This window comes from Python bivittatus, unplaced genomic scaffold (genome assembly GCF_059951505.1).
Source record: "Python bivittatus isolate LINGU-HERP-01145 unplaced genomic scaffold, Pbiv_v1 ctg000120_np1212, whole genome shotgun sequence".
NCBI classification, from domain to species: domain Eukaryota; kingdom Metazoa; phylum Chordata; class Lepidosauria; order Squamata; family Pythonidae; genus Python; species Python bivittatus.
In genome coordinates, this window is record NW_028277037.1 from 6,174,461 (window position 1) to 6,192,551 (window position 18,091).

The 18,091-nt window shown below is 39.2% G+C and overlaps 1 protein-coding gene across 2 annotated transcripts in view; it reads left to right on the top strand.

The window, feature by feature from the left end:
- SEMA3C (semaphorin 3C) overlaps positions 1-18,091 on the top strand; it is a 158,659-nt gene that overhangs the window by 90,964 nt on the left and 49,604 nt on the right. For both annotated transcript variants that reach the window (XM_088134903.1, XM_088134904.1), the window contains exons 5-6: positions 6,059-6,178; positions 9,243-9,333. In XM_088134903.1, the coding sequence (XP_087991029.1) occupies positions 6,059-6,178; positions 9,243-9,333 (211 nt within the window). The remainder of the gene's footprint in view (positions 1-6,058; positions 6,179-9,242; positions 9,334-18,091) is intronic.

The window sequence follows — 18,091 nt, forward strand, 5'->3', positions numbered from 1 at the left end:
GTCCCTTGTTCCACTCTTAATTTTTTCTCGACTCCTCTTCCTCTTAGCCTTTCCTCATTTCCATCCATCATAATTCATCCTTCAGAGTGAGGATCAGAGCTTTGCTCTGAGGTCTTCTCTTCTTCAGCCACAAGGCTCGAAAGGCTACTGTACTGGAATCAACAAACACACCACACCACAGAACCTTCAAACCTGATACAGATCATTGGGAACTGTCACACTGCCTTTCATTCAGCATACTTTTGCATAAAACTGAGAAATGGGCTTGGGAAGAACTTAACTGGGATCATTCATTGCTTGCCTTATGATCACAGCCCATACTGTGTTAACAGTATAAGAATTATTTTGGTCCTGGAGTTGTAATAAAAATGACATAATATCAAAATATATCAGGTACATTTTGCAAGTTCAACTTTTTTTTAATCAAATCAGAGGAAGAAAATATTGGCTCTTCAAAGCCTAATAGATTATATCATTATGGTGTCACCAGTAATGGACACAGATGCTTTCTGTTTAATTAAATCAGAATAATTTAAAAAATGCAGTGTCTCTTCCATTACCAGATGAGAATATAACACTAATACATTACAGATAGAATGGTTTCATATTAATCCTTATGATGTATGTGTGTGTGTGTGCGTGTATATTCATTGCATATTCATTCAGATTGACTGGTGTGCCAATATCAATAAATCCAGTCATTGTATATGTAAGAGCATTAGATGAGCTAATTTTATATAGGACTTAGACTGAGTATGCTTAACTGTGAATCAATCCCCTTGAGTTCAGAGACCCTCATTTCTGCTTATACACAAGTAGCAATGCATTGCATAGCTATCATGTTGTTATTCATAGTCATTCTCTCGTAAGCATCAGTGGGCCACAATTTTAGGCTCTTTTTTAATATGTACAGTAATTTATAAACTTATTCCAACCTGTTGTATGCTAAAGTCATCAGAGGTTGATATTTGCTCTAAATTTTACCTGAAATTTGTCAGAACTTCAGTTACATGGAAACAGTCCTAATGTGAACTTATCAGGAAATTCTTTACCATTTCAGTAGGTGCGGAATAAATATTCAGCCCTCCTAGTTTATGGAGAATATTTGTTCATCTTTAAAAGTGCTGAGATCTGGATGAGTTGGAGGAAGATTATTGCTGAATATTAGGAAAACTTTTAAGCGGTAAGAGGAGGTGTTTAGCAGCAGAATCGCTGGGTGAGGAACATGATGGTTGTGTTCATATAAAGACTGAGATGCCTTAAATGTTTTAATTTGCGTTTCTGCACCAAGCAGAGATTGGACTCTGAATGTGGTCAGAGCACACATTCATTCTGACATTTTTATTTGACAAGGGTGTTACTAAGTTGTCTTATGGATCTTATGACCCTTGGCTGATCTGCACCTCCAGGCAACCCAAGACAAGGCTGAAGACTGCTGGGAGTTGTAGCTCAGAAACATCTGGAGGGTGACAGGAACCCCACAGCTGTTATAAAGAATCTCAGGATTTTGCCAGTTAAATTTAACTACTCCAGTAAAACCTCAATTTAACATAATAAAAGATGTGGAAGGGGTATCTGTTAAAGTTGAATGTCTGTTAAATTGTGGGTTTACTCTAACCTTAACAACAATTTCAACCAAGAGTAAGGCAATGTTGATGCCCATTGCCCCTTCAGGATGGGAAGGGGATAACTAAAATACATCTTTTAAAAAAAATCCCTCTTCTCTTTCTTGACTCTTGCTATTGATTCAAGAGTCAGTGAAATCTTTGCCTTTTCTACATGTCTAGACAGCTTCCCCCAGCAATAGTGAAAGCTTACTTGTCACCGCAGCAGAAAGAAACATTTAACCAGTCATGTGGAAGATGTAAACATGTGATTTTTTCTCTTTCCTCTCCTGCCATTCTTTTGTTCATGTTGGACCCTTAGCAATGCCTGCTGGTGCATTTTGCACACAGATGTTTCTTTTCCAGATGTATGCTTATTGAGGACCCAGTTTGGCCTTTGTACACAGCACCCACTAATGGTCTTGGAGTTTATGTACATATAAAACCATCATTTATCACTGCATAATGTGCCTTCTGTTCCTTAAAACTATTCTTGTTTTACTACAACACCTGTTTACTTGATGTGCAGAAAGGAAGGGAAATTGGAGTGGTAGTTCTAGACACTTGGATAGATTCATCCAAATAAGAAGTTCTGCCAGCACAGACTTTCTTTATTTCTTTTATCACCACAGAATGCCAGGAGATTCCAGAGAAGAATTAGTTGTATAAATTGCTTGGACCACAAAAATTAAGCCTATAGATCTCCACTGGATTTAGCAATAAATCCCCAAAAGGTCCACCTGTTTTCTAATGAACATGTCAAGTGGGTGTGGGTGGAGAGGAATTTTCTAAAACTTTAATTGGATGGGGGAGAAAGTCTACTTTTTTTTTTTTTTTCCATGAGATACAACTTTTTGGCCTTGGTGACAAAAGGTATTTGCTCTATATATATTTTTGTAGACAAATCCCACAACATGTTCAAGCTAGATCAGGGTTGCTGGTAATGTCCCATTGGGATCACCTTCACCTTGTGCAGTTCCATTGCCATGAATTGCCATGGCAAATCGTAGCTTCTGCCCCACCTAAAAGATAATTCATGTCCAGCTGTCAACAGTATGAACTTGCCCAGAAAGACTGAACTGAAACTTCAGTTCTGTGCCTGTCTAATCTGGAAATGTGGAGTCCCTGGTACCCTCTCACCTTGCTTGTTTGCTTGCAGGCGTTTCATTACATGTTTCCAAACTAGGAAACATCACCATTCATTACTCAACACCAATATCATCATAATCTGGAAATCTCAGTAGCCAGTTACTCATTCTTGAGAGTGTCATACTTCTAGCTCTGCTTTGAACAAGTAGGCCTTATTTCTTCTAGAATATGAGTGTTCAACTTCCATCATTTAAAAGACTTCAGCAGGCTTCATGGGAATGACAAAGGGTCATGGCCCAAAAGTAGGTAGAACTAAGATTTATTGGGTGGGACAAGGTTTGGGATTTTAAGGAATGAAATGGCTGGTTTAAGTTTTTGGAAGACTTAAGGTTGCCCCAAATTCATTCTGTTAAAAAAAAGGGATACTAGCCAGCTGTGCTACACTTACGCTGCACTTCTTCCATTGCCATTGTAGGTTTGGGCTTCTTGATATAAATCTAACAAAGCTGCAGGCAGACATTCACTGAAATGAATGTATATATGGATTTTTTTAAAGAAAAGTTGAGCTCAAGTTCTGGTGACTCCTTCGAGATGTCTATGCTGTTTCATTGGCAATAATACGGAAGGATTTGCTATCGCCATCTTCTGCATCGTATGTTGATAGAACAATGCAAAAGAAGATTCTGTTGTGACTTCATACCAAAATTCATTCAGTGCAGTATTTTACTAATGCATTGAAAAGTATTTATCATAATTTTTCCAATGAAAAATGACTCTGCTCAAATTAGCCTGATTTGCATAGGGAAATTTGTATCATCAGTGATATGGGATAGGGAAATTTCTGTGGAGAACTAAAGCTCTAGAAAGTTTTTCTTCTCCCACAAAAAAAAAGAATCTTACTGCATAATTACAGTACACTGACTGTGTGTGTATTATATATATTATATATGAAAGATGAACAACCATCAGATACAAATAAGCAGAAGAACTGAAATATACAGTAAAATATACACACTTCAGTTTTGGGATTTGTTGTATAAAATCTTCTAAGTAAATGGAAACTCTGAGGAATTGAATACAATACAAAGTGACCTAGTGGATCAGTCAATGATCCTGTTGAAAGAAACCTACTCATCCATAGCTAAAGGAGGTATGTGAGAATATTGAGAATATTCTTCATTCTGGACAAAGCATGGTAAAATCATTCACAAAATAAGATTAAGTGTTGCTTTATAATCTGATACAGCATCTAAACCTGATAGTCATGTCATTTAAAGGGTGTAAATTAAGGATTAGTGATATATGCCTTACAGTAAACCTTCAATTTGTTAGATTTCAGTGGCTTTGGATACAGCAGACAAAATCTATTTGTGATTTTGTGAGCTCATAACCCCGTTTTATGCATACATAAAATTCCATATGACCATTAACAGACATTCAGGACATCTTTTGCTCCCATTAGTCTGTTAAATCAAGGATTTACTGTGATAACCTTTTGAAGGTCAGATTTAGAGCTTTGGGAAAGACCCCACCTGCTTTAGGTTGTTCACAAGCAGACCTAATGCTGTTGAGCTCATTGTTGAGGTGACATAAGTGTATCAATAAAGAGATTAACTCATCAGTCTTTTCCTAAAAAGGAATCCGTTATTAAAACTAGCTAGCTAACTACTCACAAAACACGATCATCACAGCCTACTAAGAGTGAGCAATTGGGTAACAAAGAAATGATGTGAGAAGTAAAAATAAGGCTCTTTCCACCCTAATTATATGCTTGAAGACACCAATCGTAGTGTCATTGTACATCGGAGGTTAATTCATCACTTCAATCAGGCACAAGGCATACGTTAATTCTGCAGCAAAATCAGATGGAAAATAACACCAAGGTAATAGTAACTTGGTTCCTTAATAAACATTTTTTCAGGCTGTCTCAGTTCTCTGAAATAGAGACCCATTGCCCTACTCAATCCTTCTCCAGCTGCTACCTCAGATGTCATACTGGTTTCCACTTAATTCTCAGTCTTTCATGAGCCGTGGAATTTTCTGTAGTCTCCCATCCACATATAACCTGGACAGAACCTGTTTTGCTTTTTTGCATCGGCCACAGTTGGCTAGAATTAGCCAACTGCGCTGTAACTGAGTATGTTGTGCCAGGTCAATTAGTTTATACTTGGGTATGTTGTATAAACCTAGAAAATGGATGGATGGATTCAATCAACCAAGTTGGCTGCCACTTGGTGTCATGTACAATATACTATAAACAAGGACAAAGATGTGGTTAGTTTTGGCCTGATTCTGTGCTGAGGGTGAGGGACCATATAAAGCAGTGTAATGGACCCCTATTATCAATTCTGCCTATGATTCCTTTGCTGTAGGTTGACATCATTTGCATTAGGTGTTCTAGAAAGGATCTCTCCTTAGTTATTCATACCACTTCATTGTACTAGCACAATAGGCTTAATCCTAAAATAGCAAAACACAATTACTGTGTTTGCAGAACATGGTATGGTGAGGAGTTATTATTATTATGGTTGGTTGCACAGTCAGCCAGATCTTTACACTGGATTTGGCATTTTTATCCACCTATTGAGTCCTTCCCAAGCACCTGGGATAGGCAGATGTTGTCTGATGGAGTTAAAGGTATCGTCGCAGGATGTAAGCTATACAAAGTAAAGCTGCCTTTTGCAACTGACTGATGGTGATTTTGTCAATATCGTTGATGTTCAAGTGGTACTCCAGATGTTTTGGGATTGCACCTAAGGTGCCTATTAGTATTGGTACTGTCTTTGCTTTCTTTTGCCAAAGTTGTTCTGCTTCTATTTGCAGGCCATGATGATGATGATGATGATGATGATGATGATTTAACATGATGATTTGGTCCCCACAATATGCTAAGTCAGTGCGTGAATCATCTTTGATGCTCCTCTTCTTTACATTGGATAGAATGTACTCCAATTTAGATCAAAGAGAGTGGATTGCCTTTTTTTCCTGCTAGTTCCAAAAATGTATTAATGTGTTACTTGAAAGGGCTGAAACTGGCCAAAAGTCAGTTGACTTGAAAGGGTGGGATGAGAAACCTGGGACTGAAACCCTGGAAGCAATATATACATGGACACACATCTGTGTAGGTCTTGAATCCTGTGTTCTGCAGTAGGCAGATCTTCTTCATATATGCAATGTCTTTCTTGTCTGTGATAAAAGCAACTTATCTAGCTGTATCAATTCTGTATCATAGAAGAGACTACAGGAATAGGAAGTTATCTCTACTCAAGGTTCTTCCATCCCATCACCCATGAGAAGTTAATGTGGGCTATTGTGATGTCACATTTACGTGCAGGTTTATTGTTCTTGTTTTTTTCCCCCTGCAGCATGGTTGTGGCAATTTTGTTCGGGTGATACAGACGTTCAACCGCACCCACCTATACGTTTGTGGGAGTGGGGCATTTAGCCCTGTATGTGCATACCTCAACAGAGGACGAAGATCGGAAGTAAGTCTGTTTTTGAATCATCTTACCTCTTGTTCAGTTCCTAGAGATGTTCCAAACTGCTGCAAACAAAAATTTTCCAGGCAAGGAGCCTACTTTCTAAAAAGTAAAGTATTCCCGAAACCTGTCTCTTCAGGAACTCTGATTTGCTTAAATTTAAGCACTATTTTTAATTTTGTGACAGCTTCTCTTTCAAGTACATGATGGTAGCCAAACAAGGATTGCACAATAAATGTGATCACATCCCATGCCATGGAACAACTGAGATAAGAAATGAGATTTTCCCTTGGGTCAGCCTGGTTGAGATAATAGTTTTGCCCAACAGATTTCTCTTACTCTGTGTGTCAATCTTGGGAGAATTGATATGTCAATATTGCAGAGGAATTCAGGTGAACACTGCCTGCTTAATGTTATCTTTAAAGTTACTTTCCAGTGTTTTGATTTCCATTTTTTTTTATTTACCACTAGAATGCCATCCAGCATAACTTGCTTTTCACAGTGTCAGTAAGAATGCACTCTTTCTTCTTCTTCCCCTTTAAATGTTTTCATCCATTCCTTATTTTGCAAAACTTGCCAAAGTAAGCGGAAGGGTTCTTTTTCCCCTGCTCATGACATTCATCAGGTTTTTCCTTCCACAGCTTGGAATAAATGGCTAGAAATGTGAGGAGATCCTTGGCCCATGTAAAAAAAGATTTTTCCAAATATTCTTCCAGAACCTCACATAGAGCCGGATGAAATGTTTAATTTCTCCGATGGGTTGACATAAACATGGCATGCATTAATTTATAATAACAGGCTAGACTTCAAGATAAGGCAGAGTTGTGGTGTCCTGAGACTGCAAACAAGTGATGCTTCAGCGGGGCTGTCTCATGCCTACAATCGATTGATCAAATAAACTGCTGCCTCAGACATCTGGAGTCTGCAAGACACTTGACTTTAAGCTTTAGCTTTTCATTGCTGTTATTGTAAAAGCCAACAATAGCCAACTGTCTCAGGTCTAAGGATTTAAAGTGTCCCTCTTCTTTGCAGCCGTGGCATCTATACATCGTAATTGGCCCAAGTGAATTTATTTTTAGCATTCCAGAGGCAAGATTGATGGGAAATTGTGCCAGCTTTTCTCATCTTACTTTATAACTCTATTTTTTCTCTTCAAAGGCAGGTTTTGTTGGGAAGAGGTTGGTGGGTGGGGATAGAGAGAAAGAATGAAAGAAAGAATTTTCTTTGCTTTTCTTAAAGACAAGATCTGGTGAGATCATAACACATAATTCTGTATGTCAGCTGGCATCAAACTGTTGAAAGCTAAGCTAAACCTGAATGTTTCTTCCTAATCGATATCACACAACGGCACTTTGGTGGCATTTCTATTATGGAATGCCCACTACAGACAATTCGAGCAGGTGCTAACACAGTCATTGCTCATTCAACACATGACATCTTTTATTCATTGGGGATGTAACAGCCCATTAGTGTGTGGTGTGCTTTTAATGGCCTCTTTTTTGTGGGTGGTTGTAAATTAACTTGTTTATTGATGTTGCCAGTGAAATGATCTTATCACCATTTTGTGCACATTTTTGAAGGCATGAATCATTTTGAGTGTTTTGATAGATTTTAGAACTAAGCTGAAGACAGACTTATAATTTAAAATAAGAATGTGTCATAATCCCTATCTGAGATGGAGAGATGGCTACTAAGTTAGATGGCTTTTTAAAGGATTTGGTCATTTGTGATCATAACAGATCTTTCATGTTCATAGACAGCATCTTTCTGCATAGCCATATAGTGACAACAGGTTAATTAACACTATTTCCTTTTTTTTCCTGCTCTTGAGCCTCCCAAAAGCTGTATTTCAAAAGATGCTGTTTCACTAATGGAAACAGGATTCTAGATTGTAGAGGGACCTTGTATCTAGTTCACGAAGAAATTTCTTGCACTGTGACTATAAAAAACACTTGTCCCAGGCAACCTTCCCACCCTGAATAATGATTTTTGTTACAATTTCCAACAGACCAAGCCAAGGAATGGTGAGAATTGGAGACCAAAAGTTTTGTAGGGACCTAGATTTGAAAGCTGTTCTAGGTGGGACACCTACAAAGAATATTAAAATGAGGAGCAAAAGTTTAAATTCATACTAATATGCCATGCAATCAAGGTGGAATATGTACTTTAAGATTACATCCTAGTCCGCCTATACAATTGTGGGTAGTTCATTAATTCACAGACTACAGAAGCAAGAATAAGTGCCATATATGCAACAGTGTTTTTTGCACTGAGAATATAAAGAGAAATAGTGGTAGGGAGAGTGTGAGAGAAATAGTGGTAGGAGGTAATATTCTCTAGCCTCTCCTTAATAGTGTTGGTTGATTACTTCGTGGTAGGATTTCACTTACCTCTCCATAAAGTAAGTGTGAAACTCTTGAAACTCTACTGAAACTCTCACATAACATAAATGCCCTTCAAAAACTGGTCATTTTATCATATGACCAAAATGTCTTAATTCAACTCTGAACAACATCATTACTAGGCACCATTATCACCGTCACCACAATATATTCTCATGATTTCCATTTTTTCTGCCACTTTTTGGTATGTGATCAATGTGACAAGAGGAGGAAGAAAAGGAAAATATAGTGAGCTCATGGTCTTGCTGGACAGCCTAGCCAAGGACTACTTGTTGCTGAAACTTCAAATCAGCTGTGATCTTAAAGAAACCAAAGTCCTCCTGTTGGGAATTTGGACATATGATCTACAGTTCTTATCACCGCATCACTAAACTGTGGTATACAAATCACTAATTATCTCGATAAGGGCCATTAAATCAAGTGAAATATTTCAGAAAAGATGTGAGTTGTGGAAATTAATGAAAATGCAGGATAATGAGGATAGCATTCTGAAGCACTGCTATACACCGTCATGAACTTGCTAGTCTTCTTGTTGCTTCTGCCAAATGAAAAATTACAGTTACTCATTTTAATGCTGGCCATCTTTTCATGGAGCGGTATTCAAATCAGGCCCATTAAAATTCGCATTCAGTCTTTGCAAGAACTTGCATGTTTTTTCTCTGTTACAGGAGCAAGTTTTCAAGATCGACTCCAAATGTGAATCGGGGAAGGGACGCTGCTCTTTCAACCCCAATGCAAACACTGTCTCTGTTATGATCAGTAAGTGAAAACAAGGCAGGGTTTAGAAGGCTTAAATCATTAGGTGCTGAGAGTGAAATGATGGGGTGATATAAACAAACTGAGCCACAGGGCAAGAGAAGTAACTGGAAAAATGTTGCTCGTCACTGATTGTTTATTTCTAGTGAAATTTTCTCCAGTTCAGGACGTTGGACGATAGGGTCATTCCAGTAACTAATTTCCATTATTTTAGGCTTAAGCCCATGTAAAGGGGAATGCCAAGTTCAGGAAGTATGCCAAAAATATTTTTAGGACTCTATGAAGGAGATAACATGTAGCCATGAGGAAGGAATTTTTGGTATAATTCATTATTTAGTTTCTCCCTTATTTCTTTATAAATTATTTTTATTCTTATAATTGTTTTATTGGCTTATGTGGGCACTGATCTCATTGCATGACGCTGGGCAACTAACAACAATTTGAAACAACAAAAATACAAATAAATAACAGTAACAATAATAAGGGGATGTGGTGGTGCAGCGGCTTAATGACACTGGAAGTTGCCGGCCAGAAATGGTCGACACTTCAGCGGTTCAAGCCCAGCTCTGTGCGGCAGAGTGAGCTCCTGTCTCATCCAACCCAGCAGCTCGAAAGCAACTGCGAGTAGATAAATGGGTCCTCTCACCCTGGTGGGAGGAAAAATGCTGGCGGCGCCTTGCAAAGGAGACAGGAGCAGTTGCCAGTAACGCGGAAGCTGCGCACGCCCAAAAAAGGCGCGAAGCAACGGAAACCCCGCCTCCTGCTCTCGCCAGCTGGGCTCTGCTCTAGGAAGGAGGCCATGCCAAATCACTTCTGAAACACCTTGCCATGAAAACTGCAGGGACTCGTCTAGGCAGTCGCCGCAGAATTGGTCACGATTGAGTGCGGATTTAAAAAAACCAACAACAATAACCAGTACAATATCATGCTGCTGAGGTCTAACTCAGAACCCGCCAAAACAAACAAACCATCATACAAACCAGGCTCAGCAAGCATCTTGGCCCAAGGCTTGTGGGAACAGCCAATTCTTTAAGGCTTTGCAGAAGGCCAACAGAGTTAGGGCTATCCAGATCACAGGAGAAATTTTAGAACAGGTGCCGCCACAGAGAAGGTATGTCTCCTTGGTCCCATTAGATAATAATCATAGAGGGAATATGGAGAAGAAAATTTCCCAATCTGGGAGGCCTCAAAACCCACACTACTTGGCTTTGCCAAGGTTGAACCAAAGTGTGCTCTTCCCCATCCAGACCCCCAAAGCCTCCAGACACTAGGAAAGAACCTTGGTGGAAAAACCTGATCAGCATGGGGCAAAGATGTACAATTGGAATACCAAAATCTGTGTCGAGATGAGCTCACCCAATGACAATGGAAAGCAGGGTCTAGGGCTGCACCCCCCAAAATACTGACTGGAACCAGCCCTGGGAAAAAGGAGAACCACATTAACACCATGCCTCTGAGCTGGCCCAGAAGGATATCACATCTAATGTTATTGAAAGCCACTGAGAGATCAAAAAAATCCAGAATGAATACACTATCCGTCATCAGAGTCCCATCAGAACAAACCAACAAGTGTGACCAATGTCATCTTGGTACTGTAAGCAGGCCTGAAATCCAGCTGGAAAAGGTCAGATAATCCATGTCTTTCAAGGCCCTCTGGAGCTCTACCTTCTCAACAACCTTCTCTAAAAAGGGAAGGTTGGAGACTGGATGAAAATTGTCCAGTTCCATTGAGTATTACATCTATTTTCCAGTATTAGCATTAATAAAATAATGTTTGATTTTATTTTAATTAGGTTTTTTTTAATGTTCTTTGGTTAGCTTTGAGAATATTTAATATGTTCCAAGAGTTTGTTTTCAGAATTTACTTGGATTGTAGCTAGTCTGGGAAGTTAAAAAAAAAAAAAATCAGAAAAGAGCATAGTTGGGTCCATGAAGTCACCTGGATATGAGTTTTCTTCAAATGAGACATTAATTTTTATTGCTGGGTACCTTACAAGGAAGTTTGTAATGCCAAGAAAGTCCACTGCAGTTATTCTTGACTTCAAAATTGGCCTAAACTGATAAGAAAAAAAGTTAATAAAAATCCTTGGAGGCAGCAATTTTTAATATATGGCCTTAATAATGCCTAATGTTTTATACTCTGTATCTTGATATGGCCTAATGGCTAAACAATAATAATAAACTAACTAAAACTTGGAGGCAGCAATCTGAAGTGATGTTAAAATGAGCCCGTGCATCATGTAAATACCATGATTATGTGCTTGTATACTGATGTATGACACAAGTATGTAAGTCACAACATTACAACATGAAGATGTCACCATGCACATTTCACCATTCGCCCACTATTGCCCTCTTCTGCAGATCCCTATGCTTGGAAGATTGCTTAAAAGCACAATAATGCAAAATTTATCTAAAGTGCAGGTGAGAAAAGCTAATACAGAGTCCCAAAAGAGACAAATGCAGTTGAAGAACCACATTGCAGTACAGTTGAAGAAAGGTTCGATACTCACAGAATGAGAAGAGTTGGAATTAGCCATTTAAACCATCTTGTCCAACCTCCTGTCCAACAGGAACCTATCTTTAATCTTTCCATTTTTCTCAAAGTCAAGGAGCCTATTAGATATATTGGCTCCTTCTTGAGATAAGGGATTTATCCCAGTCTCCTTATAATTTTGGTTGCCCTTTTCTTCACTTCTTCCAAGTGTCCTCCTCCTTGAGATGCAGTGATCAGAAACTTTTTGGGCTCAAAATTTGGACACATGTCCTCTGCGCACCTCCTTCTCCAAATTCACTTGAAACTGTTCTTAGCTGAATTTCATTTTTCGTTAATGTCTATACTAATACTACTGCTGATAGTAATAGTAATGATAACAATGAAATAGGGCCATTCAGTGCTGATGATAATGTTTGCTGCTCTGTTATAATGTTAGTTTTACAACAGATGATGTTATAGTACTGGAGATTCGACTCCAGTAGAAGCAAACACACCCAGGTTCAGGTTGATCAAGCTGACTTTGTTGATGAATCCCAGTATATTAAAAATAAACACATTTCTTTTCTTGTTTAAACTGAAGGTTGAACAGCTTATTTTTATGATATAGCTCTTTCACACCAGGCCAATAATAAAATTCCCCTGGGCATGGCTCCTCTATTAAACCCCAGCTCATATTAACATTCAGTCATCTGCACCAGAAGCTCACCCTTGCATGTCTTCTCAAGAGGCCATGAGAAAGAAAGTTGCTTTGAAATAAAAGGAAGCTTTGAAGACTAATGTCCCACCCTGTGGGTTGCATATCAGTTTGAATTTATTAGTGGTGTTCAGTCGATCTTCTTTGCCTTTCCCCGTTCAGAGTCAGCAAGAGGTCTTCAGGGCTGCCTGGCTGGAAACTCCTGTTCACATCTCTAAATTAATGCCATTTAACCAGCGTGTGGCCTTGCATGTGCCAGAAATTCTTTTTTTTCCTCCTCTTATAAATGTAAAGACTGATGCATTTTACACCATCTTTCGGATGAGGGAGTAGAGGGTGGGTTCTGTGATCCCAAAGCCAAGAATCGCAACTGAGTATTTAATCCCACCCTGACTAAACTCAGCATGACAATCTGCTTGTGTTTCTCTCCAAGGGGGAAAGGCATCATTATTCAGCTTTTTCTTGAACAAAGAAAAGGATACCATCAACCTTAGTAGGTTTTCTGTACTTTGTAGCAACTGAAAACAACATGGAAGTAGCTTAGCCCAGTGGTTTCAGTAGAGCAGGCCTTAGAGCTTTATTTCTTATGCTGCTGTCCCAGATCGACAGGCATTTGACAGCTGGAGCTGGGCTTGAGGGGGGCTTGTTTGTTTGACCTCTGCACTAGATTGCCAGATGAATGTTATTTTTAAAAATTTAAAGAAATAAAAAGGGGAAATCCTGCAGAGAAGCTACTTTCCGCTTTATAAAGTATTAAAAACTGGGGGCAGGATGGAAGTAATGGAAATATGGATTGAAACAATGCCCCCCAAATTGATGTGGAGGAGGACAAATTCTGCAAATGATGGCTGAATTCATCACACACAGTTACATTGCATATAGCTAAATTGAGTGGATTCTATGTCCGTACATCAGCACCGTCCAGTACAGATATGAAGTTGGCTCCCTGCAAATCAAACGTGGACAAACTGTGGATGCAGATCTCCTTCTTGTGCCCTCAACCCCCCCTTCTGTCCATAGAAGCTGGTGGACATGCCAGAGAGGATGGTGGAAATCCTAAAATAGTTTAACCAAGGCTAAAAACCTCTCTTTCCAGCCCTCAAACTTTTCAAGAGATGAATGGAAAATCCTGATCCCACCCACACACCTATAAGAGGGATCCCACAATCCCTTTGTAATCTGTAACCCTCCCAAAATTCTGAAATGGCACCCCCAGAAATGTATGTGCTCTCCACCTTATGTAGACAAGCTCTTCAGACATTTTTTTCTTTTATTCTGAGCTACAGTAGGTGCTGGGATCCCTGTGGGTTGTCTGATCTGTGAGATTGTGGTGGTCTTCTCTGGACTTTGTGGTGGTGGTTGTAGTTTGAATTGTATGGATTATTTTATTTTAAATTTTGTATAGTGTATGCCACCCAGCATCATAATGGGTTGGAAAGGTCATAAATAAAAATAAAAATGTGAAGTCCAATGGAGTCCATCCCTGTGTGAAGGTTCTTTGCTTTCCAAGGACTGGACACACCACAGCATAGCAAATCTGGACAAAATCCTTTACTGCAGCACACACCTTCCCCAACAATAGGCTATTGCTCTCCACCCATCTAGGACTTGCAAGGTGATGTTGCCATGCAAAAACGTATGTCTTTAATACTCAGTCCTTTAATACTTAGTTCAAGCAAAAGTCTATAAAATGTAGAAAGTCTGTAAAGTGGCATACAACCTTTTCCTTGTTCCAAATATTCTTGCACTAGCTGAGATGAGGTGCTGCTTTGGCGTGATTGTTCCTCTTCTAGTTGCTACCGAGCTCTCAGCAAAGCTCCAAGCAGGACTCCCACCAAGGTTTGCTGCTCACCACAAGCTGTGGTCCTCGCAGTTGAATGATAGTCCTCTTGCCTGTTTGTAATAGCTGCCAGTCTTCAGACAGTGCCATTTGCTTCTCACTTTTACTCTTACCACCCATACACCCTCTAAACGACTCCTCCTCCTCACTCTGTCTTAATGTTTGCTTTTCTAAGTGAAGAGCCTAGGTGGGGTGAGGCTGCCCCAGATGTCAGCAAGTCCTTGAAAATGCCAGGGTGTGGCTCATTATCACAGGCAGCTGGAAAGCTGTGAGTAGTCAGGGAAACAAGGGAAATGGGGGGAGAAGCGTTTCTGCTTGGCTGCAGTGTACCTTTCCCAAGCACAGACTGCAACCCCAACTTCACGCCTTGCTGTAAATCATGATCTACAAACTGGGAGCCACCTACCAGAAAAGGACATCTCTATCTCTTATGCTCTGAACATCTCAGCTCTTTCCTTGTCTGTATTTAGTCTAGTTTAAAGTAATGTGTCCCGTGATACTAGCCATGGTGGACATTGACCAGTCCTTTCACAAACATGGATTAGAAACCCACCTCAAGCCACTGTTCTAAATACCAGCAACTTGTCCCTCACCATCACCACCACTTTGGCAAGGAAAACAAATGATTTTAAGCTGTTTTCCCCTTTTCCCCTCAGCAACTGAGGTCAGGATTTTACAAAAACAGCCAGATATGTACTGGATTTTTTTTTTTTTTAAATGCCAAAGACTGGTGACTTGACTTAGTATGATAAATTGTTTTGGGCAATTTAGCAATGAAGCTAAAAGGAAGTGGGGCTGACAGATATTATTGGGACCTGATAAGACAAGCAGACTCTAGGAATGTTTAACATAACTAATAAAGCTGGTATGTAATGGGATTAAGAGCACAGGCTGTTTCCAGGTCTAATTGTTTTTAAAAAGGAGGCATAGACATGAGAATTTAGTGAGAACACACACTTCTAAAAGCAGTTGCTGAAGAAGCAAATGATGAAGAATTACAGAGCAGTTTATCCATGGAAAAGTTAATAAAATGCATAGAGCTTGTGTGTAATGATTTATTTTGAGTGTTCTTAATCCGCCTTACTTTTTTTAGTTACCCTACAGCGACTTTGTAAGTCATTAGTGTTATTCTGAAATTGTAGGTGGAGGCCCATTACCCTTTCTAGGTTTTCTGAAACCTAGAAAACCGTAGTATTTCCCTTCTATGGATTGAATTCTCTTTTTCTTTCCTATAACCAGGAGCATCTACATTAAATCCACTTACTATAATTGCTAACACAGGCATCCAGAAGAAGCAGTAATTACTTTACAGGTGTCCTGACATCATTGTGCAAATGGCATGAATTATGCAATTATGTAAATTGCATAATTTTGAATCATTTCAGTTATGTTGTGATGCACCTGAAACCATCTCCTCCCCTATAGATGCCAGTGATCACTGGTCAAGGTTCCTCATTGTCCCATTCAGCAGATCAAATACTAAATAATGAAAACCTTAAGAAAATAGAGCCTTCCTTACTGTTGCTCTGCTTTTTTAAAATGTAATTTTATTACCTTATACAAGACAGTCCATTTTCAAACAAATGTATACGAAATAAAAATGAACTCACTGCTGAAAGAAAAAAGAAGAAAAAACATAACAAATAAAAGCATATAAAAAAGGCCTTCAATTATAAATATCTTCCAAGTTCACCTGATTTTATAAATCTTTGAAAAACTAAACTAAACTTTCAGTATTTCCCCCAGCCTGTTCAATATATTTTTTTTTCCCCAGAAGGACAGATAACGTAACATTTTCTGATTGACAGAACATGTAATTTTCTCAAAAGTTGCTAGATCACACATCTCCATCTTGGATCCCACACATCTCTAAAATCCAATCCTTTATATCTGGAGTTAAAGTATTTTTTTCCATCTCCTAAGAATTATTCTTTTTGTATTGTTGTTGATTTAAGATTGATGGGCTGTGCAGCTCTTTGAATCCACGGGGGAAGAGGTGTTATGGAACATGTCTGGATGTGTACACAGTTCAGATAGTCCTTGTTTAGTGGCAATTGGGACTGGCAACTTGGTCACTAAGGTAGGCGGTTGCTAAGTGAAACCGCAGCTGTGCTTATGATCGTATTTCAGCTTTCCTTTGCTTTACAGACCTGTGAAGGTGGTAAATGCAAGGATTGGTTATAAAGTTACTTTTTAATCACAATCAGAACTGCAAACAGTCACTGTGTGAGGCAGTTGCTAAACAAGCACTACCTGTACTCACCTGCGGTTCTTTAACCAAATTTGTGTTCTCCTGGGATTATGCTGCTATTGGAGAGAGCAACTGTGTGAATCTGGGGAAGGAAGCAGAAAGAACTATGGAGCTGCAGATAAGCACCATCAGAGCACCACCATTTTTTTGAAGTAGAATTCCTTTTGCCTTTGTATCCTGTACAGTGCACAGGACAGCAATGTTTGTATGCATTATGCTAGTCTCACTTTATTACTGCCTTCCCAGCCTCTTTCCATCTCATCTTGTGAATCAGGGATCACAGGGTCTGTAGAAGAATTATTGAAGTGATGCAGAAGCTCCTCCATGTCAGTGGAGAACTGGAGATGGCTGGCCATGTTCCTTTAGATATAAAGAACATGCTGGTTTTCTGGGTTGACTTTCCATATCAAGAAGTAAATGCAAAGGTTTGGTTGTGTTCTTTTTCCAGAGTATCTGCTAGACATCTCAGTGACAGGCATGGTGGTTTTCCATTTACACCATGATGAATTGTGTCCTGTTTAATAGGCAGAATATTTACATACTCCAATAATTTTTACTTGGAATGGTATCCATTGGTGTCTGCAAGAAGGGGGTCAAATACTGAAACATATGTCGTGTGGTGGATTCCTTAAATACTTGCATGCAATATTGTGGTATAAGTAGGAAAGGACAGAGTTGTGTTATGATGTTGCAACATGCATTTCATAGTGACATTGTCATGATTGTGTACAGATGCCTACATATTACACTGTACTGTTTGTAGGACTTCCCTGTGTTACAGGACTGCTGCTCAGGAACACATTTCTGGAAACGTTTCTTTTGTGATAGTCCAAGGGCCTCAAAATTACAGTTGGATCACAAGTAGAACTTGAGTCAGCAGTGTGTCAGGGCTCCAAAAAAAAGGCAAATGTAATTTTAGACTTCTTTTATCAAGCAATGGTTTCCAAGTCAAGGTTTTTGCATTATTCTGTACTAATTATGCTTCATCTCTAGCCCTGCAGCAAATAAGTAGATCAAGTTACCAAGGAGGGCAAATGGAAACATGCTGTGGTATGAAATGGATTCTGTGCAGAAACCATAAAGAACTTCATATGTCTAAACGGGGAAAGTGAAAATCTAAGAGCAGGAAAGGCAAAGAATTCTTCTCTGCACTAGCAGACTAGATGGCTGCCCTTTTTTACCGTGTGTCATGATATAAGGGTGGGGCTTTGATTACATCATTTTGGTAGCCATCTTGACTTTTTTGACCCACCCCATGGACACCCCTGACAGATAAGTAGTCCTTTCAAATATCTCCTCCTTCCAGTTCCATTGGCTGTAAACAGGAAACTATCATTTTTAGCTTTAGTTCAGTTTCATTGCCTTCCATTGTATGAAATAATATGTCTTGTCCATGTTTATGCTTTTGTGTTTACAAGTCATTTTGAGAGCTTTGCTGGGAATAAGCAGTGATAAACCATCATTACAGGTGATTGTAAT